Source organism: Capricornis sumatraensis, chromosome 2 (assembly GCF_032405125.1).
Source record: "Capricornis sumatraensis isolate serow.1 chromosome 2, serow.2, whole genome shotgun sequence".
Taxonomy (NCBI): domain Eukaryota; kingdom Metazoa; phylum Chordata; class Mammalia; order Artiodactyla; family Bovidae; genus Capricornis; species Capricornis sumatraensis.
The window spans coordinates 66,612,687-66,636,450 of NC_091070.1; the positions used below are offsets into that span (position 1 = coordinate 66,612,687).

The 23,764-nt window shown below is 50.5% G+C and overlaps 1 protein-coding gene across 3 annotated transcripts; it reads right to left on the minus strand.

The window, feature by feature from the left end:
* Positions 1 to 10,669: 10,669 nt before the first annotated feature.
* IVD (isovaleryl-CoA dehydrogenase) lies at positions 10,670 to 22,428 on the minus strand. 3 transcript variants are annotated; one of them, XM_068963819.1, is made up of 13 exons: positions 22,276 to 22,428; positions 20,636 to 20,764; positions 20,565 to 20,603; positions 20,398 to 20,449; positions 18,897 to 19,066; positions 18,215 to 18,308; positions 17,086 to 17,222; positions 15,716 to 15,812; positions 14,620 to 14,713; positions 14,070 to 14,151; positions 13,385 to 13,489; positions 13,208 to 13,280; positions 10,670 to 12,565 (listed from the first exon to the last, which is right to left on the minus strand). In XM_068963819.1, exons 1-13 carry the CDS (start codon positions 22,426 to 22,428, stop codon positions 12,432 to 12,434), a joined length of 1,359 nt encoding a protein of 452 aa, XP_068819920.1. In that variant the 3' UTR covers positions 10,670 to 12,431. The 3 variants fall into 3 exon arrangements, with proteins under 3 accessions (XP_068819920.1, XP_068819921.1, XP_068819922.1); XM_068963820.1 differs by lacking the exon at positions 20,565 to 20,603 and having other exon boundaries at positions 20,675 to 20,764; XM_068963821.1 differs by lacking the exons at positions 20,565 to 20,603; positions 20,636 to 20,764.
* Positions 22,429 to 23,764: the final 1,336 nt, after the last annotated feature.

Below are 23,764 nucleotides of genomic sequence, written 5' to 3' on the forward strand. Positions count from 1 at the left end.
GCACACCTTTGGATTCAAGGAAGAATGGCATTCTAGGTCCCTCAGAACCTAGCTCCAGTACAGCCCTTGACCTTTCCCCTTGAACGGATCCACTCAGGGGCCCCAATTTGGCAACCTTTGAGCAGATTTTAGCAGGCAGGAAAGTTCCTTTTGACAAGCTTTTTCTTTCTCACAAGCCTTTTAAAAAAGATTAAAATTAGGAATCAATGCTGAAATGTTTGGAGATTTCAAATAAAAATCCAGATTTACAGTTCCTCTGTAAAGCGTCTACCTGCAATGCGGGAGACCCGGGTTCTATTCCTGGGTCGGGAAGATCTCCCGGAGAAGGAAATGGCAATCCACTCCAGCACTCTTGCCTGGAAAATCTCATGGACGGAGGAGCCTGATAGGCTACAGTCCATGGGGTCGCAAAGAGTCGGACATGACTGAGCGACTTCACTCACTCACTCACTCACTTGGAAAATCAGAAGATCTGGCCACCTTTGGCCCCTATTTCCACTTGCAACAATAGGCTAGTGCCAAGTAGCAAATGCCATCTTTACAGGGCAGGTGTGCTCCAGTGTGCCATGGTTCCACCTTGCTCTCTTCCAGTATTTCTGTGTGGCTGATCCTTGAAAGTCTTCAGGTTGTGATCCTTGCATTATGACTACAGAGACAGAGGTGGGTGTCATGCTCTAGGCCTCTGGAGTGTCTGCCTCTCTGGGCCCTGCTGGGAGAGCCTCATTACATCCAGACAGCCTGTTTCTCATAATACCTTTATTGTTGTTTACTAAGCACACTCTAAGACCCATGGACCCAGGCTGCAGATGAAAAGATAATTTCAATGTGGTCCAGAGTGTGTGGACTCCTCTGGTGACTACTTTGAAGAACATGGTGTAATGCTTGGCAAATAGTAGGTGCCTAATAATGTTTGATGAGTTAGATAGTAAATGGGAACTGAATAAATTAATGGAATGATTCCAAGAAACGTGAAATGTCTGTGACAATCTGGGTCACTTGGGACCTCAGCTTCCTCAGGGTCACTGCTATCAGATCAGGACCCTCATCCACTCAGATGTCAAATGGGAGTATGTTAAGGGGAGCCCACTTATGAGGAACCAGAAGACTGTGAACTGGAAATGCAGGGGTGTACCCACTGTGATTCCTTGAATCACCTGCAGACCCCTAGGACAATGAGAAAACACAGATCTGGAATGGACCATGTCCTCCAAAGCCAGGAAACTTACTGAAGGTGTCGGTAGACACTCAGCATGCATTTCTTTCTTTAACCTTTTTAGTTAATATTATTCTCAAATTTACAAATGAATAAGGACACTGAGACCTGTAGAGTCTTAAGTAACAGCTCAGGAGCACACAGACTTGGAGTGGTTCCAAACCTTTGCTTTTTTAAGTATAGCACTTAGCATAAAGGTTTAACAGAGAGAGGTTTCACCCTTTGTGGGTCTAAAACCTTTACTCTTTCCACATTTCACATAGTGTAGCAATTAAAGTATACAGACTTTTTTAGCCAGATTCCTTGAGTTGGAGTCCTGGCTCTACAGCTTTTTAAAACATGAGAAGTACTTAGAACAGTGCCTGACCCTCAGTGAATCCCCTCAAAGCACTAGCAGTTACGAATCGACTTCATCATTCCCCCATCCTGCCATCTGCCCTGTTTCTGTATTGGTACTGGAATGCAGTCCTGCAACCTCTGTTTGCCCCCTCCCACCCCCAGCCTCGCCCCCACACCGGTCCCACGTGGGGAGCCCCTACTACATGGTGCCCATGGCTGTGTTCTGTCTGCCCTACTGCAGCATGTCCCACTCTGGTCTCAGGTGGCTGGGTGCCTCTCTGCTGCATCTGGGGGAGGAGCCAGCTGCTTTCCCTGTGGCTTTCCCACTTTACCCTCCCAACACCAGAGCAGTCTCCATGATTACAGCCATCTTCTTCTGCATTTGGAAAGATTTTCCATGGCATTGCTGATCACATCCCCCAAGCCTCCTTCTCCTATAGGCTCTTAGCCATAGCCACGGATCCCTCCTCGCCAGTCTTCTGAAACCTAGAGCAGAGGCAGAATCACTGGTGGCTAATTGCCATCTTCCTTTAACCTCAGTGAACGCACGGGAGCCCAGAATCAGCTCCTCCCAGCAGAGACAGCTCCTGGAGAAGTCCCCAAACTAAAGTCTGGGCCATAAGGGCAATGCTGACCAACCACAGCACCACTGATACTTGGCACCAGTGGACCTGGAACGTGATGGCAATTATATCATGTCTGACTTGGACAGCCTCCCCTCCACGCAGCAAAGAAGAGTCCCTCTGAAACTGAAGAATCCAGCTGAGCACATGACCCAAGCGAGACTGAGCCAGTGAGTAAGTAGCGGGGCAGGTGACAGACTCAGGCATGAGGTCTGACGAGCACTTCCCCTGATTTGGGAATACTATCCTAATTTTTAAACATCTTATGAGGAGATTTGCAAAAATCATGACTGGTTATATGGGCAACTCTTCTTTACTGAAATGCATATGGGGAAGTCAGTAACTTTCATTTTCATTTGTTTCTCTCTGTTGGAGGGTGTTCTGTAGTGACAGATAACATTTTCAGAGAGATTCCATGAGCTAAGTTCTTTATATACTCTCTTGCAATCTTCAGCCAGTCTTATGAAACAGGAAGATATTATTCCCATTTTACTGATGAAGAAACTGAGGCAGAGAGGTTTGATAGCTTGCCCAGAGTCACACAGTTAATAAGTAGCAGAGTCAGGAGTCAAATCCCAGCCTTGTCACTTTTAATTGTTCCTTCATCTCTTGTTCCTAAAAGAGCTTTTCCCAACAATTCCCTATTCTTGTGTTTTCCAAATGTCTGTTAGCAACTAGTTTGAATTTTACACACGAAGCTGCCGTGAGCAACATTCATCTCACTATTAGACTGGAAGGCAAAATGTTGTGAGTGTATTATCATATTTCTTTATAACAAGAATATTCCTTTTGCAAAGCCTTATCAAAAATACCCTTTCCTTGCCCTCTGCACTCATTTTGACATTGAAATAATGTAGTCTTTCAAGGACATCAGATACACCTTAACCAGCTTCCAACTACAGGCAAACCCAGCCAGCAGTCTCTCAGGGTTTCAGGAACCTGCGAGTCATCCTTGGCACCTCCCTCTCCCTTCTCAGCCACCATCCATGTCTAATCCATCACCGCAACCTGATTGTCATTTACCTCTACTCCTTGCACCGCCTCCCCACCCCAGTGACAGCAGCCATGGCATCTGCTCAGACCAACCCCATCCCCCCACCCAATCCCGCAGCCTGTTCTCCACGCAGCAGCTGGAGGGATCTTTCCAAACGGATCACATCGCCTCCTTCTCCTGCTTAAACTCTTCTATGGTTCCTGCTAGCTGTCAGGATAAAATCCGAATCTGGAACAGAAAAGTGAGGCTGCTCCAGCTGGGACGCTCTCTGATCCCTACCCCCATACCTCTTCCAGCTGCACCCCTGAGCCGGCAGTGCTCCCCCACCACCAAGGCTTGCTGGGCCACTGAGGGTAAGGCCTGGGGTGAAGACCGTGCCTGCACTGGGTCTTACTGTTTCCCCACAGCTTGGCAGGGTACCTGCACACACTAGTTCTCAGTAGCAGTTACTGAATGATGAATGAATAAATGACTGACTGGCAGAAAAAGACTGCAGCAGCAGCTCTGTGGTCTGCCTGCCGTGACAGGGGTCACAGTGCTGGACTTTCATATCGGCTTAGAAAACTCTCTCCTGTAGCCACACTGTGTGCCAGGCCCTGCTGCTGGCCTTACACTCTCTCCTCCCAGCCCGGTTTCCTGTATGCGGGAGCAATTGTGATGTTACCTTGGCCTCTAAGTTTCCAACGTATGTGGGTTTTATGATTTGTGTATATTCTTCCTATAAAATTTTCTGATGATAATTCAGCGCTTGGATTACAATACCTGTGGGTTCCACAGGGAAGACTCTTTGAAATCTGGAGACAAAAACATTACGGTGCTGGCTTTGGCAGTCCGGATGGCTTCGCAGAGAAGTTAGAATCTGTGGCCCCAGAATCCTGTTCTTTTAGCTGCTACTGAAAAGATTGGAGAACTCAGTTCAAGGCAAAGCCTTGGGATTCCCCTGCCCTCTTCTGCCCCTCCCCCTGCAAGTCCACTCTGGATGTTTTAGTTAAATGTGACTTTATTTAAATGAGCTTGGTGGAGGTTGACAGAAAGAGAGGTGGTCCCCTCCTGCAGCCCCCCAAGGAAGGCATTCATTATGCAAGTATTTAATGGTGGGTATCTCTGTTAAGCTAGGCTCAATGCTGGGGATTCAGCAGCAAGCCAGATGCGTAATATTTGGATGAGCAGTGCTCATGCTGGGTCTTAAGGAATGGATAACAGTAGAACCCACTGTGGGGACTTCCCTGGTGGTCCAGTGGTTAAGAGTCTGCCTGCCAGTCTGGGGGACACAGGTTTGATCCCTGGACTGGGACTGCCCCACGTGCTGTGAAGCAACTAAACCAGTGTGCTGTAACTACTGAAGCCAACGTGGCTAGAGCCTGTGCTTTGCAACTAGAGATGCCACTGAAATGAGAAACCTGAGCAGTGCAGCTAGGGAATAGCACCTGCTCACCACAACTGGAGAAAGCCCGCAAGCAGCAACTAAGAGTGCTGCCAAAAATAATAATGATAAAAAATAAAATAAAATATGCTTTGAAAAAGACCTAATTGGGGTGATTAAGTGCTTATCAGTGTTTTCATATCTATCTCCCCAAGTAGACTGCAAACTCCTTTGGCCCCATAACTGTTCCTTGCCTTTGAATCCTGGCACCCCTAAACGAAGGTTGTTCTTCATTGACCTGGAGACTGGGGGGATGGAGAGGTGGGTCACTCAAGTGTCCTGAGCCTAGGGTGCCAGGCTGAGGGGCAGGACGAGACTGGGTAAGCTGGTCCATCCACCAACAGATGTTGGGACTGGGTGGTGGACCCCAGGAAACCCTTGCAAGACTCTGAGGTGCAGAGTGATGGAGTTTCCATGAGGCTGCAGGGAAATGAGTTGACTGGCTTTTCCTGGTGACTGGGGCTGGCTGGGGTGGCAGGGAGTGGTGGGCAGGGGCAGATCAGAGAATCTAGTGGAGAAGAAAAATGGCTGAGCCACTTGGGGCTCCCATCCTCAGAGCAGAGGGGAACATGGAAGTTTAAGGAATGCAGAATATGGGATACTTTTTCTTTTTTTCAGTTCAGTTCAGTCACTCAGTCATGTCCGACTCTTTGCGACCCCATGAATCGCAGCATGCCAGGCCTCCCTGTCTGTGCCTAGTCGTAGTTCCAGGACGTGGGATCTTTAGAGTTGTAGAGTGCAAACTCTTGGTTGTGGGATGTGGGATCTAGTTCCCTGACCAGGGATTGAACTCGGGCCCTCTGCCTTGCAAGCAGAATCTTAGCCACTGAACTAGCAGGGAAGTCCCAAATATGGGATACTCTGAGGCATCTCCAGGGCATCTTCAGGGCTCAGGAGTCCAGGATATGAGTCTCTAGTCCACTTGGAAGTTTGGGTGATCAGGCAGGGAGGGCCAAAAAATTGCAGCATGAAACTCTGAAAGAACCCTAGGAATCAGTGAATGGGGTTTAGGAGTATATGTGGCAGGGTTTCAAGCACCAGGGCATCCTGCATAGGAGAAGACGAGAGGTCCCAGTTGCTTTCCAGTGAGGACTTCATCTTCCTTCTCTCTGGAGCCAGGCAGTCTCCCAGGAAAGGAGGGTGTGCAGGCAGGTGGAGATCCCAACGACCCTCTTCTCAGCCTTGCAGGACCTACCACAAGGTGTACTGTGCCCAGAGGCACCCAGGAGGTGGGGGCACGAAGAGGTAGTGAGAGGGGCCAGCTCTTGCTGGATCTACACATCTAGGTGATGATTCTTTAACTGAAACTGTTAACTGCTAGCTCTGGACCTTGAAATAGTCTCAGTATTGGAGAGCAGATCTCTGCTCTCCCCAGCCAGTGCGGTCATACAAAATTCACATCCCTGCAGTCTTCCTGAACAACCTTGCAATGGCCCCAACCTCACCCTTCCACTCTGGGCCAACAGCAGGATTCTGGAAAGAAAGAAAGGGCTGGGTAGGCTGCAGGCCAGTTAGGAAGGATGTAAGGTCTCACATCCCTAGCCTCTTCTCATTTCCAATTCCTCCTCCCCTGATTTAGATCTTAGAATTTAGATCTTAATTCATCTTACAGTACATTTAAGTAAATCATTTTATTTTAGCAAGTAAAAGGACTTAACGTATACCCAGCCTTGCCCAACCTGGCAGTATCAGGCAAGGTACACAGGTATGGACAGAAACTTTGCTACTCTGTTCCCATAAATAGAACCAGCATTTGGGGTGGGTCCTGGTTGCCCTGAAAATACTCAACTTTGCAGAGGCTGCCTCCTGAAACCCAGGCAGATGCACCCCAGGGACTCTCAAGGCAGGCCAGGCAAGTGGCCCCCATTGCAGGGCTTATCTCCCTCGGGCAGCTGCCAGCTCACGCTCCTTGCCTCCGTTCCTGTGGCACGTCTAACAGCCTGTCTCTTGGTGAGTGCAGCCATGTGAGCGTCTGTACGTATGCATGCATGTTTGCCCAGTGGGCACAAGAGCACAGGTGTGTTTGGATGGAGATGGGCCTATCTCTGGGGCTCCCTGCATGGCCCTACTTTTCTCTCTTCTTGTCCCTCGGTCTATTGCTGGTGAGGGAAGCCCTCTGTACTTCCTCCATTGAGCCCCTGTCCTCTGCAGAGGGAAGATATTGCCTGTGCTGAGATATCCCTGGGCCTGGAATATCATTCCTCTCTCCAAGACAACTCCCACTTACCTGTTTAGCCTGTACTCTTCCATGTCTTCCAGGGTAAAGCTACATCAGGCTGCCTGGCAGAGTAAGTGGAAATAAAACTGTCCCTCTCTGAGGCTGGTCTGTGCTAATTCAGTGCTGGTCCAGGGCATGATTCTCAGCTTGTCCATAAAGGTTTGTTGACTATGGCTTATAGGCCTGGGCAGGAAAGCAGTGATGCACACTCTTTTGTTATCTGACTATTCCTTTTGCTGAAAAGAAGCTCATGGTATTGGCCACGGGGCTGGTGTGCCACCTGTACCTTGGGTCACTTCTGGTGGCATCACTGTAAAAAATATAGGCATACAACAGCTTTGGAAAACAATTTGGAATTACCTAATAAAGGTGATCACGTATACCTACAACATAGAAATCCCATTGCTGGGAATGTACCTGGAGACTTGTACACGTAAACCGGGAGACACATACAGAATATTTTAGAATAGCCCCAAACTGGAACCCACCCAAGTGTCCATCAACACAAGAATGGATAATTAAATTGTAGTATTTTCACACAATGAAATATGATACAGGGCAAAAGTGACCAAATTAAAGCTCCACTCATTAACGGGAATGAATCTTTAAAAACTACACAATGATGAGCCAGAGAAGCAAGACAGAAGAATATATTTAGTATGAGTCCCATTGCACAAAGCTTAAACAGATGATCAAAATAATACTGTTAAGGGAGACAAACAGAGGGAGGAAATCATAAAAGTGAGGAGAGGACTGTCACTAAATTCAGGATCATGAGGCACACAGGCTCCTAAAATACTCAGAATGTTCTCTTCATTGGCCTGGGTGCTGGGTACAAAGGAGTTTATTGTTTTTCACACTGCATACATACATGTTATATACTTTTCTGTATATATTCAATACTATATGTTTTATTTAAGAAAAAAAAAAAAGGATGGTGTGTGCCCTGACTCTGCCCTCTTTTCATATCCAATCTCTACGCTTGTCTTCAGCTGGCAGAGATGGGGCCAGGGTCCCTCATCACAGTTCCTTTCTGTTTCTGAGGGGGTCAGAGGACTATGGGAGGTGAGGGCCTTCCCTCTGCAGCTGGGCCCTGCTACTCCAGAGTGGGAAGGCCTGGGGGAAGCAGGGCCAGGCGAGGCCGGCTGGCTCTGCTGTCTCTGCCAACTCTGGGGATTAGGCCAGGGCTCTGGCCCACCTGTTATTTCACTCATTCAGCATGAACATAGCCACTGAGCACTTACTGTGAGTACTGGGTGCTGTTGGGAGGGTTCAGATAAGTGAGAAATGGTCTTTGACCTCAAAGATCTGTACCATATACAGAGGTAATCACATATACAAATAACTATGATATCAATACAGGCAAAATGTGAGCTAAGTATCACATGACTTCTCATTTGCACTTTCAGTAAATGTTTATTGAACACCTATTATGTGCTAGAAACTGTGCTGGATAGTGAACATAAAAAGGCAGTTCAATCACAACCTTGACCCTTAAGTTCTTAGTCTAATGCATGGGAACAGACACAGATGAGATACATACGACAGTGGGGAAAGCCCCTGATGTAGAGATGCCCAGGAGAAGCAGGAAGAGGCCCCACTCAGAATGGGTGAGATGGGGACAGAAGACTAGGAAAGGTTGGAGAAGGAAGGCCTTCCTGAAGGAGGCAGTCCCTGAACTGAAGCTTCAGGGATGAGGAAACAAGACCAAGATGAAGAGCTAGGACATCCTCCGCAGAGGGATAAGCTGGAGCAAAGGTACAGGGTAAGAAACAGTGTCAGGAGGACTGTTTCCAGCCAGAATACAAGTACTCAGCAGGGATGGGAGAGAGCAGCTGGAAGGGATGGCCGAGGCAGATCAGGGTCACATTTGCCTTGCAAACCTTAGATCTTATAAGTGCTGGGAGCCACTGGAGGCTTTAGGGGGGCTTGATAGTTACAATAGCTCAATACAGAGGAAGGGTTGAGGTGTATGAATTGGAAGAAGACAGGCAAGTTGTCAGGTTGATGTGGATCAAAGAACTATTCTGACAGGCTAGCTGTGTCTGAGAGTGGGTGGTGGGTGCAGGAGAGGCCATTTTCAGGAACAGCTCCTTGCCAGAGTGACCAGGTGTGTCACACAGGGCTCCCCTCTGGGACTAGTGTGGGCAGAGGCAGGGACAGCCAGAAATGTGGATGGGGCTTTGAATCATCTAATCCCAGGGCCCCACATGCTGGCCTGTGGACATGAGGCAGGTAGTGAACTTCTCATCAGTCAAACGTGTGCACTTTAAAGATCTATCTGCAATCAAACCAGTAAAGTAGCCATATCGCTTAAAAGCATGAAGTGAATTACCAACCGAAAGCTCTTAAAGATTCAAAAGGAGTTTCACCGTGGAAGTGGGTGGAGGGGAGGGTTTGCAGTTTTTGTTTCTTTAAATTATCATAGTTCAAACACCATTCACATAAAACAAATAACCCCCACCCCCGCCCAAACCGGCCTTTGTTCTGAATTTATGTTCTTTTTAAATGGATAAAAAGTGGCCTTTCTTGTATGAAGCGATACAAGATAGAGAATAGTAGGCGGTCGTTGAGCCCTATGCATCTTGAGATACGAGGCTGGGAGCCGCCAGTCGCAAGCACCCTGCAGTTGTGGCGAGCGGCCGACAGGGGTCAGGAGAGCTCCACGCAGGGCTGGTGGAGCCGCGCCCGAGCCCGAGCTCGCGAGCCAGAGCCGAGCTCCGTGGTGCGCGCGACGCCTCGGGTGAGACGATCTGGCAGAGGGAGGGCCCTGGACCCTGGACCCTGGACCTGCCCTAGCCTGGGGTTCTCGACTGAGGGTCCCGGGTCTCGGTTCCGTCAGGCGGACGTGGACTGGGCGTCCGTCCCCAAATCAAAAAGAGGCGCTCCTTTCTCAGTCCCCCACGCTTGGCTGACACCAGCCGTGGCTCCACGTCTGGGAGTGGCCGGTTCACCTACGGTTTTTTCGCCTACGGTGGGCAACTCACCCGTCTTCCGGAAGCGGGCCCAGCGCCAACTTTGTGTCTTGCATAGGACTGTCATGATCAAGGAGTTAGTATGTCAAAATGAGACTTGAAATATTTATATAGGTGAAGAAGCATCATTACCAGGTTATGAGTTTGGGACTCAGGCTGCTGGAAGCATGTCCTCTAGGCCCCAGCTCAGCTGTTCTAAAAGGTTGCCTGTACCTCCTCATTATCCCTGGAGGTGTGATTAGGTCTGGGGTCCATATGCTGCTGCTGCTGCTAAGTCGCTTCAGTCGTGTCCGACTCTGTGCGACCCCATAGACGGCAGCCCGCCAGGCTCCCCCGTCCCTGGGGTTCTCCAGGCAAGAATATTGGAGTGGGTTGCCATTTCCTTCTCCAATGCATGAAAGTGAAAAGTGAAAGTAAAGTCGCTCAGTCGTGTCCAACTCTTAGCGACCCCATGAACTGCAGCCTACCAGGCTCCTCCATCCATGGGATTTTCCAGGCAAGAGTACTGGAGTGGGGTGCCATTGCCTTCTCCGCTGGGGCCCATATGGGAATCCTTTTTTTTTTTTAACAGGTTGCCAAGTTTTGATAAAGGGTGTGTGCCCAGATCACACTTGGAAAACCATTCCCTTAGCTTCTGTTGCCATCAGGACAGACAGGCAAGTAGGAAAACGAAGAACAGGATGGTCGTCAGCACGGGAACTGGGCTGATAGTGACCTGCCTAAAACTGGAGTGGAAGGAGGCAGCCCCAGGAAGGAGTGGTGCTGGCAGCTAGTGCTGCAGAGTTGCACAATGCATGTAATCAACCCCACACTCCAAGAACCGCGTGGCCCCTGCTTTCCCATTGTTCACGACTCTGACTTCACTTTTTTGGCTTTACTTTAAAATATTTTTATTTCACATACAGCATCTAGAAAATCATTGTTCTCCCCACGCTGGAGGCAGAGCTACATTATCCTCACTGACTGGCTGAAATACCCCATTCTGATGTCTTTGGGCTTCCAGCCACACTTTATTATTTTGAAAAATTTATTATTATTTATTTTCTGCCTGCACCATGCGGCATGTGGGATCTTAATTCTCCAACCAGGGATTAAACTTGCACCCACTGCATTGCAAGCACAGAGTCTTAACCACTGGATTGCCAGGGAAGTCCCCAGTTACATTTTAAGCCCAGCAAGACCACCATTTTAGCCACATTCATCTCCAGCACAGTAGGGAGCGGGGTGGGAAACTAAAGGGACAGGGCCACAAGCCTCTCAGCATAGGTCTGGGCTGGGGTTGGCAAGGAACCTAGATAGCACCTGTCACAAGCATCAGGCTGGGAACAGCTCCTGGCTACAGGCCAGGACCAAAAGTCAGAACAGGCACCGCTGGGCTGCGGACCAAGAAAACCAGGTCTTTTAGGGAGCTCAGATGGGGTGGAACAACCCAAAACTGTCACACCCTGACTGTGCTCCATCCAAGCGGCCATGCTGGATGGCCGCTTGGCCAAGCCTCAAGTGGGGCTCCATGCTGGCATTCTCAGAACCCCTATTTCTGCTGATCTGGATTCTAACTCCAGTTCTGATTTGGGGAAAACCAAATTGTCTTGGTCTTTTAAAAAAAACATGGGGATAGTTTCTGGCAATTTGTAAGTTTCCTTCTGGCTCCAAGACTTCTTCCACTCTGGGATCCCTCCTTTCTTTAAAAATCACTGCAAGATCTGGAAAAGGGGGACTGAGTACTCCTCTCTCTTGTGGGTTGATTCCACCCCTGTCTCCCATCACCAGTGAGCAGGCCAGAAGCAGGGCCTGGATCAGCTGTGCTCCAAGGACACAGGGCTGCAGCCAGACAGAAGGCAGGAACAAGTAGACTGCTTCTCTCCCAAAACACCAGTTTAGAAGCAGATGGGTTTGCTTCATGGTATGTCTAATACAAAATGGCAGCAGCCACTGTAGAGTGGTAACAAATAGCCACAGGGTGTCCAGAGACATGTGTGGAGGCAGCCTTGGCTGGAGTCGGGCCAGCCAACCCAGGCCTGCTGCCCAGTCAGCTGGGGGCTGTCACATGGCCAGGAATGGACAGTGGCACTGGCAGGGTAGTGCTGGAGGCATCGAGCCCAGCCTTCACGAGCATGCAGACCTCTGCCCACTGTGGATTCTGGGTGGCACAGGTGTTCTGAAATGCCTGTTCCTAGAGCTCTGCCCCAGAGTGATGGAATTCCAGCTCTAAAAAATGAGGGACGGAGGAGGCTGCAGTGGGAGTTCCCACTCACACACTGATGAAAGTTAATGGCTCATAGAAACTGATAGAAACAAAGGCTGGGTTTTGTGGGTATTTTTCCCCATAAAGAAAAGAGACTACCAAGTTCAAATTAATGAACTTGGTAATACTTCTGGTGTACTTGAGCAGAGGGTTCCCTGACACAGGCTCATCCAAGGAAAAGGTGCCCCTCCTGGAAGGGGGAGCACCAGGCTTGGAAGTTAGAGACCAAGGGCACAGTCACCAAAGCCCCAGAGAAGCCAGCCTGTTTCCTGAGGACTCCTTGTTAAGTCACTGCACACTTCTGAGCCGGTGGGTGGGGCCTGCTGGGAGGAGAGCTGCGGCAGCTGTCCTTCCAGAGAAAGGCCTCAAGGTGCTGGGAAGAAGGGTGAAGGGTCTAGGGGTTAGCGGAAGTCTGCATTGAAAGCTCTGCCAATGACGAGCCGCCTCACTTCACTGGTCCCAGCCCCGATCTCATATAGCTTGGCATCTCTCAGAAAGCGGCCCATGGGAAAATCATTGATGTAGCCATTGCCACCTGCAGCCATGGATGGGGCAGAGAAAAAGACAATGGGAAAAGTGATAGGCAGTGGGCAAAGCAAGGGAAGCAAACAAGATCAAGCATCTAGAAATGGGCCAGGAGGAGAGACTGATTGAAGAGAAGCAGCAAAAGGTGGTGAGAGGGAGGGTGGACGGGGATGGGGGGTGGCCGGAAGGCCACTCAAGAGTGCTGAGGACGCCAGGCAGAGGCAGGGGAACCACTGGCAGACATGGAGAAGGCAGGGGGAAGAAACTACTGCATAGTGCTTATTGGGTGCCAGGCCCAGAGAGGGGAAGTAATCTGCACCAGCCACAAAGCCAGTCAGTGGTGGAGCCAGGACTTGAACCCAGCCATCTGGCCCAAGCCTGCGCTCTTAACCACTGTGCAGCAGTGAACTGAGGCTGTTCCACCTCTGAAGTGTCTCCTTTCCCCCATTTCCTGGTGACAGGACCAGGCTGGGGAGATGAGAGGACAGTAGCAATCTGCGGCCTCTGGTGGTTTCCCATTTGCTTTTCCATGTCCTCCCGGTAACTGTACTAAAAGTACAGTTCAGCTACAGCACAGAGTGAGGAGTGGAGGGGAGCCTCTTCCTGGAGGCAGCCACAGGCTCTGGGAGTAGGGAGCGGGAGGGGCACTCACCCAAACACTGGATGCCGTCCAGGGCTACCTGTGTGGCACACTCGGCCGAGTAAAGAATCACCCCTGCACAGTCCTGCGGGCGGAGGCTCCGGGTCAGCAGGGTCAGCCAGGACTGCGCGGAGGGGGCCCACCCCGCCCCTCCCCTGGTGTGTGCCATCCCCTGGGGCCGGCCCTCACCTTGGCAGTGCAGTGGCCCTCATCACAGGCCTTGGCAACGTTGTAGACGTACTGACGGCAGGCCATGAGACGGGTGTACATGTCTGCCATCTTCCCCTGCATCAGCTGTGCCCAAAAGCAGGCCACAGGTCAGTGTGCCGGAGACAAGCTCCTCTCAGAATCGCTCCTTTGTCCGCAGTAGCAACCCGACAGCCAGGACTGGGGGCCGTCAGGCACAGAGAGGCGAGGGGACTTGCCTAGGAGGGTGACACGGCAGCGGGCCTGGAGTTCAGGCCAGAGAGCCACCGCTGAATCGCAGACCTGGTCGTCCACTCACAGACCAGAAAGCGTGCCTTGGAATAACTCCCTCCCCATGACCAACTGGGCTTCACCCTCCAACCTTCCTGGGTTATTCACCTCAAACAAGCAGGGAGGCGACAGGAGACGGACTGCCTGACAGCTTCCAAAGCCGGGTAGCAGGCTGAGGAAACCAGGGCCCCAAGTATTTAAATTCATTTTTGTTCTGTTTTTTTTTTTGGCCACACCTCAAGGCTTGCCGGATCTTGCCGAGGCTTGCTCAGGGAACTCCTTCAAGCTCATTTTTGGACAAAGAAGAGTAAATGCCCACAGCACAGGCCCCATTTGCTCATTTGTTAAAACCTGAAACCAGAGAATGAGTACATCTTCACAAAACCATCCCACTCACCTGGAAGTGGCCTATCTTCTGGCCAAAGGCCTCCCTCATGTGCAGGTAGGGAATAGTGTGGTCGAGGACGGCCTGCATGATCCTGCGAGAAGGAGAGAAACACTGAGGAGGGGCTTCGCTCTCATCCCACTGCCGGCTGTGTGTGTGTGGCGGAGGATGCTAGTGTGGAAACACCTGAGGCGGGGGCAGCCAGGGGAGACAAAGAGCTGGCGTCTGAGGCAGGAGTAAGGAGCCTGAGGACGCTCGTCGTCCCTGCTCAGTCACCGCACTGACGCCCCAGCACCTGTGTCCCTTCCCCTGAGACCAGGTGGAGTGGTGGGACCCTGCAGAGATCTAACCCAGGCATCCTGCTGCTTCAAGTTCTGAGTAACTAGTCAGGATGGCTCCTCAGGTTTTTTGTCTGTCACCTAATGATATTTGCCTTCAGTGTGAAGACAGCAAATATGACAGGAAAGGTAAATTTTTGTCTCCGGGAGAGGATGCGCAGCAGCTGGGAGGTGGCCTGCCAAGGAGCTGTGAGAGCCCCCCCACCCCCAAGCCTTGCACTCACCCAAGGGGCCCACCGGCCAGCACCAGCCGCTCCAGGTCCAGCCCACTCATCAGCACATAGACGCCCTTACCTAGGTGGCCCAGGATGTTGGCAGCTATGGGGAAAAGTGCCGGTCAGAGGGAAGCGGGCAGTCCACAGCCTCTTCATTTTTAGAAAAGCTGCTGGGTTTAGTAACAGGGCTCTCTCACAAGCCAGGTTATGTTGAGATGGCTCAGGTCAATACAACCCTCCTCCCTCCCCAGCGAGGTCCATGGATGAAGCTGTCCAGGAGATGGGCCGTTTGGAGCTGCTGACGGAAACTGCTGAGCACATCCCCACCCTGGAAGTGAGGACACTGGGTGGCCTGGGGGGCTGTGGGCGAGAAGCTGAGTGCAAAGGGTTGACACCCCTGATCCGTCCTTAACACCAGTGGAGTTTTTTCTTGCCGACAGAGGAGCATCTGCACCGATTGCCCCTCCCTAGATGCACCTTATCACCAAAGCGCCTTCTCTCAGATGGTGGACTGCAGCAGGGAAGGGGTGGCTTCTGGCTAAGGTACAGAGCCAGCCTAACCGATCAAGTCTGTGCCCTCCGTCTCCTCAGTGCATCACGGCCTGCTGGCTCTCCCACAGCATGGCACATTTTCACTTCAGGGCAGAAATACTCATAGACTGAACTGCCTTTCCTTCACTGAGTCCAGTTCCACCCATTTATTCAGACGGCTTTTCAGCATCATTAATGATTACCTCACACTGGCTCCACGGGCAACTGTACGTACGAGGCAGTCCAAAGGATGCAAGTAGGGGAGGGCAGAGCATACCTTTCGACCCCAGAGACTGCAATGCCAGCCCCAGGCACGGTGTGTGTCCACACAGGGAGCATCACCCATCCGTGCAGCCACAGTCAGGCATGCAGCTGCAGGGGCTCTGGCCGGGAAGGACAGCTGTCCAGCCTGAGACCCACACCTCTGGGCTAGCGGGCCAGGGCACAGTGGCAGGCCTACTGACTGGCCACATGCGGTTGGTGAGCTAACACTGGTGAGGCTCTCTGACCAAGAGTCAGGCTTTCTCAGCGTGTGACGGGGTCAGGACAGGGCCTCCCGCATTTTCAGACTCACCAGGAACCTCGCAGTCTTCGAAGACCAGCTCACAGGTGTTGGAGCCCCTCATCCCTAGCTTGTCCAGCTTCTTGGAGGTGCTGAAGCCCGGCATCCCCTTTATGGGAATAAAAGGAGGTCCTAATTACAGAGCACCCCCCAGGGGCCAAGGAAAGGGAAGACCCCTGGGAAGCATCCATCTTCCCATCCAGTCCCCATCCTTGCCTGATACACCAGCGTTCTACTCACCAGGCCCCTACTCTGTATGTGACTGCCCCATTCCTGGAGAAGCCAGCCCTAACACCTTATCCCAGCCTCCCTGCCATTAGCTGCATTTCCCCCAGTTCTCACAGGAGCAGTTTTTTTCCCAGTTAAATACCTGATCCCCGGGGGCCTCCTGACTCTTCCTGGCTGTGGTTCCTTTCCTCTGGGGAAGTCACTTCTAAGACACTGCTCCGGCCCACTCAGTTCCTTTGCCCTCCTTGTCCCTCTGCTACCTGCACCTCATGGAGCCCCACCTGGGGTCAACTCAACCACCTGTGTGCTTTGCACGCATCAGATGCAGAACGGTCAGGCAGGTGCCCAGTGGAGCAATGCCCTCCAGGAGGGCACTTCCCTCTCCTCCAGGAGACACATACACCTCGGCTCAGCCAGGAGAGTTCTTGTCTCGGCCACATCCATGTTCTCCAGTCCCTGTTGGACAATCTCCACCCTCTCTCCACGCAGGGTACTAGAAACCTTTACAACACTCATTCTTGGAACTGTCCACTCCCCTGTCCACCCTCCCTGGGGCCCTGGCCTCCTCCTTAGGAACCATTAGGCAGCTGGTTCCTCCACTAACACTGGCCCCCTACCTCGCCTTGCTTCTTCTCCCTCAGTTCACCATTGTGCTTTGCTTACTCGCTCTCACATATCTCACTTTCTCTCTCTCCTATTTTGTTTTTCTCTTTACCGAAAAAAAATGGTTCAGTTTTCTCCCATTCCTAAAAGCCAACTGAAACTGCCAACTTTTCACTCTAACTCCTGCTGTCTCCCCTGTGCCTCTACTGACAGTTCTTGGAACGTGCACTCTCTGGTCCCCACCAGCACCCTCTCGCTCTCATCCTGCGGGCGGCTCGCTCCAGGTCCACCCCTGATACCCCGATGGCCCTCATCTTTCAGGACATCCAGACAACCTGGCTCTGCGGACGGTTCCACTGTCCTCGGATTTGACCCCTCCTCCCCAGACTCCACTTTTTGGCTACCCTCCCTTCAGTCTCCTCTCTTGCCCCAGCCCTGTCCCAGCAGGGAGCCTTGGCAGAGCACACCACACTGATGGTCTGTACAATCACTTGAAGGAGGTCATCTCTGGTGCCATTCTCAGCCTCTCACCATAACTCCTCCACATTCACCTTCTCCACAATGAAGGCTGTGATGCCCCGAGAAGCTGGCACAACAGTCACATCAGTCTTGGCATAGACAACTAGGACATCTGCATCAGGACCGTTGGTGATCCAGAACTTGTTGCCATTCAGGACATAGTGATCTCCTAAGGAGATTGCCGGAAGAAATATCAATAATCTCAGATATGCAGATGACACCATCCTTATGGCAGAAAGCAGAGAACTAAAGAGCCTCTTGGTGAAAGTGAAAGAAGAGAGTGAAAAAGTTGGCTTAAAACTCAACATTCAAAAAACTAAGATCAAGACATCAGGTCCCATCACTTCATGGCAAATAGATGGGGAAACAAATGGAAACAGTGAGAGACTTTATTTTGGGGGGGGCTCCAAAATCACTGCAAATGGTGACTGCAGCCATGAAATTAAGGGAAGAAAAGCTATGACTAACTTAGCATATTAAAAAGCAGAGACATTACTTTGCCAACAAATGTCCGTCTAGTCAAAGCTATGGTTTTTCCAGCAGTTGTGTATGGATGTGAGAGTTGGACTATAAAGAAAGCTGAGCACCAAAGAATTGATGCTTTTGAACTGTGGTGTTGGAGAAGACTCTTGAGAGTCCCTTGGACTGCAAGGAGAGCCAACCAGTCCATCCTAAAGGAGATCAGTCCTGGGTGTTCATTGGAGGGACTGATGCTGAAGATGAAACTCTAATACTCTGGCCACCTGATGCGAAGAGTTGACTCATTGGGAAAGACCCTGATGCTGGGAAAGATTGAAGGCGGGAAGAGAAGGGGACGACAGAGGATGAGATGGTTGGATGGCATCACCGACTTGATGGACATGAATTTAAGCAAGCTCCAGGAGTTGGTGATGAACAGGGAACCATGGCATGCTGCAGACCATAGGGTTGCAAAGTCAGACATAACTGAGCAACTGAACTGAACTGAACTGAAGGAGAGGAAGTTGGCTACTTATACAAGTGGTGTGGGCCTGTCTTTGCCAGTCAGTCCACCACCACTTCTGTTGAGAAAAAAACTGTCCAGCTGGCAAATGCTTCTGGAAACCCAGCAGAGGCACCTCCAATCAACCCATAGGTCTGTCCCTCTGCCCATTTCAGCTCCCAAATCAAGAGCAGCCTCACCTTTCTTTTCTGCTTTCAGCTTCATGGAGACAACATCAGAGCCAGCATTGGGCTCACTCATGGCCAGGGCTCCGATGTATTCACCACTTATCAGCTGCAAGAAAAACCCCAAAGGGCCTCATTATGACCTGAAGTACCCAGTAGGGGCTCATTGGGACCACTTCTTGCCTGGTCATGTGACACCCCTACAAGTCCTCTCAGATCCGGGTACAGGAAAAGTCCTAGAAGAGAAGCTCTGTATCCACAAGGCTGAAGCTCTCTCTCCTTTTCCCATCATTCCCCTTGCAAGGGAAGCTAGTTTGAGGCTTCTGTTTCTTAAAATGCTCAAGTAAACGTTGTTCAGTGATGACTTGGGTGTTCTGGTCCTGTTTATTTTTTTGACTGAAGCATTTTATTTTTTATTTTATTTTTAAAAAAGTTTTATTTATTTATTTTTTGGCCATACCATGGGGCATATGGGATCTTCGTTCCCCCACCAGGGATTGAACCTGCGCCCCCTACAGTAGGAGCACAGAGTTTTAACTGCTGGACCACCAGGGAAAGCCCTGACTGAAGCATTTTAAAGCAAATCTCTGAGCCCTTCCTAGCCCTAGCAGATTCAGGGCAGCCCACTACAGAAAGCAAGTCTGACCAGACCTCCCCAGTGGGAGAGGAGTGTGTTCCTCCAGCCCCATTTCCTCACCTTGGGGAGGTACTTCTCCTTCTGGGTCTCGTTTCCATTCCGCACAATTTGGTTGATACAGAGGTTGGAGTGGGCTCCATAACTGAGCCCCACTGCTCCAGACACTCGGGATATCTCCTCCATCACCAGCACGTGTTCCAGGAAGCCCAGGCCAGAACCACCATACTGAACTGGGGGTGGGGGGTGGGGGGTGGGGGGTGCAGGGGAGTGGAAAAGGCAGACCAGGTTAAATGCAGACACTGTCTTACATGCTGTAGAGGAATACTGTGACAGCACCTATTCCAAGTTCCCTCTAGCAAAGTCAATAGGCTGATGGCTGTGGGCCCTGCTTGCAAGCTCACAGGATTCGTTTTAGTTTTTTCTGCCGCCTCTGGTCAACTAAGGTGTGATTCAGAAAACAGTCATTGCAACTCCTGCTTTATCTCAAACAGAGCTCTTTTTAAAAATGATTTTATTTATTTATTTGGCCACACCATGCAGTTTTTGGGATCTTAATTCCCCAACCAGGGATTGAACCCAGGCCCTTGGCAGTAAAAGCGCGGAGTCCTAACCAGTGTATCACTGGGGAATTCCGTATTTCAGACAGATCTCTTAATGAAGACAAGAAGACCTGAGCATCCACTACTCAGAGAGCTTAAGAAGTGCATAAGTCTAAGTTAATTTTTAAGTGATTACATCATTACTCATGATGTAAAATTTCTACAATCAGCTTAAAATCCCAAGAATTGTCTCCAAGTGGTGAGGGGGCGGTGTAAGGAGAATATTGTGGTCCACCGTTACTCTAATGCCCAGTGAACGCAGGCCAGAGCAGGGTGGGCCATCCAGGTTTTGGCTGGTGAAGCTGCAGGCTTATCTCTTTACTGGGCACTGTAAGCCAGGCTGGCCTTTGCATCAGAGGCTAACATCTGAAACAAAGCCCACCAGTTCCTTGCCCTCATCTCCTGGAAACAAGTAGGCCTATAGGAGACTCTGGACGGGCCAAGGGATAGTCTATTAAATATACCATCTGGCCACCTCACATGGAGGCTCAGATGGTTGTCCCTCTCCCAAACACCTCCCAATCTGCTTCCAAATAAGCTCTTGGGCCAAGCTGTGGGCAGAGGACACACAGGCATCCCCTACAGGGACACACTGCCCTGGGCGGGTCTGCCTTCACACTACTGGTAGGGCAGAACTTAGGGACTAGGGGAGGCAGTAAGCCTGGGGTATTAAGATCACTGCTCAATCTGGGTTTTTCTAAACTCCCCAGATCATTTGGGGGAACTTCTTAAGTGTGCAGAGTTCAAGAGTCTGGGTGACCCAAGTGAACCACACTGACCTAAATCCTTTCTCTTCTTAACATCATTGCCTAAAGAAACAGACTAGCTCATTCTTGTCTGGGTGAGACTCTGGGTTACTCTGAGTAAGATCTTTCCTCTCCTTTCCTTCTTCTTTGGGGAATGTGTTAAAGGGCATGCAAAAAAAAAAAAAAGCTATCTATTCGTAAAGAAACCACACTCACCAGGAGCTGTGATGCCCAAGACTCCCAGGTTCCCCAGCTGCTTCCAAAACTCCTGCCAACAGAACAGAGACGCACAGTGGGTTGTGAGAAGGTGCCAGGCACCTCTGGAACAGTGAGATGCAGGGGCTTCCCAAAAAGGGGTTGCATTCTTAGGGGCTTTTATTCACCAGAAGACTGTGTGAGTCTTGCCAGGCAACAGTACAATTCTCAGCCCAGCCCGGCCCAGCTCCCAGACTGCCCCACCCACGTCCCTCTCAGTCTGGGCCTCACAACTTACTCGCAGGTTCTTGAACTCATTACTTTGGTCGATCTCCTGGGCCTGGGGGGCTAGATGCTCCTGAAGGAACTTAGCCACGGTCTGACGAAGCTAGAGGGAGAGAGGTGGATGGATGTTGCTGAAACAGTACATAATTGCCGCTGAGGACAGTGTCTCCACTACTGAGGACACCTTCAGGGAAACAGGACACAAATAGCCTCACCAAACAGCATCCAACTGAGAGGCCCCACTAGTTTATGCTTCCTTAGAGGTGATCCTCACCTCTCTTTTTAAAGACTATTTTTTAAATGCCACTCCCCTATGTATATCATTCCATGGGCTTCCATGGTCTTTAAAAGACAAACTCCTTATACATGTATAATGGAATCACTTTGCCATACACCTGAAACTAACACAATGTTGTAAATTAACTATACTTCAATTTTTAATTGTAAAAAAAAAAAAAGAAAAAGACAAACTCCTTATCCAGGACCAGAAGGCCCTGTGAGGTAAGCCCTGCAGCTCTTCTAGCCTTCCCCAGTACCCTTCCCATCTCCCATTCACTGTGCTCCAGACATGCTCCCTTCAGTTCATGGCACGTGTCAGGCTTTTTTTTTGTTCATCAACTTTTGACTAAAAGGGATAATTCACAAAGAGAGTAGAGCTTGTTCCTTTGAAGGAAAGCTATGACAAACCTAGATAGCATATGTTCATTGGAAGGACTGATGCTGAAGCTGAAGCTCCAATACTCTGGCCACCTGATGCAAGGAACTGACTCATTGGAAAAGACCCTGATACTGGGAAAGATTGAAGGCGGGAGAAGGGGACGACAGAGGATGAGACGGTTGGGTGGCATCACCGACTCAATGGACACAAGTTTGAGCAAGCTCCAGGAGATATTGAAGGACAGGGATAACAACAACAAAAGAGATTAGAAACTCCTTCTGGCAGGAAATCTTGAGAGCTGGGATCGAGCACTTCCTGCCTGAGATGATTCAAAGCTGGGTCTGCTGCCTAATGCAACTGGATTTTTGGAGTCTTCAGCAAGCTTAGGCACTTGCTGAGGACCACAGGAGAATCACATTTCTTGGAAATTCAAGCCAGTGTCCAAGTGAACAGTCTCCTTCCACCAGGAATAACTCTGGTTCCGCTTCATTTGTAACAACCTCTTTCAAGTTTTTTTCAGCTTTGTACTTTGACCCCATAGGTCGAAGAAATAGCCAAACTCCCTTGTTCATTTCAACTCCACCCTCAACCCCAAGGTGTGTATTTGAAAACGATTTAATGGTGACTAACCAGGTTTGAGAACCACAGCCTTAGACAGCGGTGAGGTGTAAGAGGACTTCAGAGAGACTGAGGGTCCTATTGGCAAACGAGGGTAATCCTCTGCCGATTCACCAAAACATCCCCTCATGCTCCCCCCACTCCTGTCTCCTCGCCTAACTTCCGTAACCAGGCCTTGATACCTCCACAGACGGGAGGCTCGGGCCCGCGGCCACCCCCCGCGCTGGCGCGCTCAGAGTCCCCAGATCATTCATTGCTACTGGGTGAGCGCCAGACAGAAAAGCGCCCGGGTGACCACCGACCACGGTAAGGGGCAGAAGGAGGGTGAACCTCCCTACCTGCTTCTGCTCCTCGTTCAGCCCATTGATTGCATCGTCTACGGGCAACAGCGAATTGGTCCGCTGGGTAATCAGTCCAGCAAGCGACTGCAGCGGCGGTCGTATCCTCCAGCTCGCCACACGCCGACCCAGTAACCAAGCTGCAGTCGCCATTTCTGCCTTGTCCCTGGAGCGGGAGCCCAGGCAGCTGAGACCCAGCTCTGCGAGCTCCACCAATCCCCGGCTTCGCTGCCGCCACCCAATCGGCGAGGGGGTGGGGAGTCTCCAGGAGCCAATCATCCTCAGCTGACTGCCAAAGGACAAGCTATCCAGGCACCAGCCAATCAGGCACAAACCCGGCGAGGTGGTTGTGCTCTGTGGGGAAGCTGGATCTGCCAGCGACTTGTCCGCGTTGCGTTGTTGTTTTTTTTTTAAAGTGGAAGAGCAGAAAGTCTTTTCGAGTAGAGGATGCAGTATCTCCGCGGCGTTAAAAATAGCAGTACCTAACTGCAGAGATCTGTGGGAAAACAACTGTTAAAACCATAATCAGGGAATTCGCTGAACGACCCTCAACGCTTTCACTCACCGAGGAAGGTTCGATTCCTGGTGGGAGAAATAGGATCTCGCCCGCCAGAGACCCAGGTTTGATCCCTGGGTGGGGAAGGTCCCCTGGAGAAGAGAATGGTAACCCTCTCCAGTATTCTTGCCTGGAGAATTCCACGGACAGAGGAGCCTGGAGGGCTAGAGTTCACAGGGTCGCAAAGAGTCGGAGAAGACTGAGCGACTAACACTCACTTTTTCACTTTTGAGGCTGGCGGGGCCAAAACAGTTAACAACCACAGTTCAGTTCAGTTCAGTCGCTCAGTCGTGTCCGACTCTTTGCGACCCTATGAATTGCAGCACGCCAGGCCTCGCTGTCCATCACCAACTCCCGAAGTCCACCCAAACCCATGTCCATTGAGTTGGTGATTCCATCCAACCATCTCATCCTCTGTCGTCCCCTTCTGCCCTCAATCTTTCCCAGCATCAGGGTCTTTTCAAATGAGTCAGCTCTTCACATGAGGTGGCCAAAGTATTGGAGTTTCAGCTTTAACATCAGTCCTACCAATGAACACCCAGGACTGATCTACTTTAGGATGGACTGGTTGGATCTCCTTGCAGTCCAAGGGACTCTCAAGAGTCTTCTCCAACAGCACAGTTCAAAAGCATCAATTCTTCGGCGCTCAGCTTTCTTTATAGTCCAACTCTCACATCCATACATGACCACTGGAAAAACCATAGCCTTGACTAAACAGACATTTGTTGACAAAGTAATATCTCTGCTTTTTAATATGCTGTCTAGCTTGGTCATAACTTTCCTTCCAAGGAGTAAGTGTCTTTTAATTTCATGGCTGCAATCACCATCTACAGTGATTTTGGAGCCCAGAAAAATTAAGTCAGCCACTGTTTCCCTATCTGTTTGCCATCAAGTGATGGGACCAGATGCCATGATCTTAGTTTTCTGAATGTT

What these genes read in the sequence shown, in the direction of transcription:
- IVD (XM_068963819.1), bottom strand. Translation starts at nt 22,428, where the DNA reads ATGGCGACTGCAGCTTGGTTACTGGGTCGGCGTGTGGCGAGCTGGAGG. An exon ending in CTGAGAGGGACGTGGGTGGG is followed by an intron (nt 20,604 to 20,635) that starts GCAGTCTGGGAG and finishes GGCTGGGCTGAG; the next exon opens with AATTGTACTGTTGCCTGGCA. An exon ending in CTGGCCGGTGGGCCCCTTGG is followed by an intron (nt 14,152 to 14,619) that starts GTGAGTGCAAGG and finishes TCCTTCTCGCAG; the next exon opens with GATCATGCAGGCCGTCCTCG.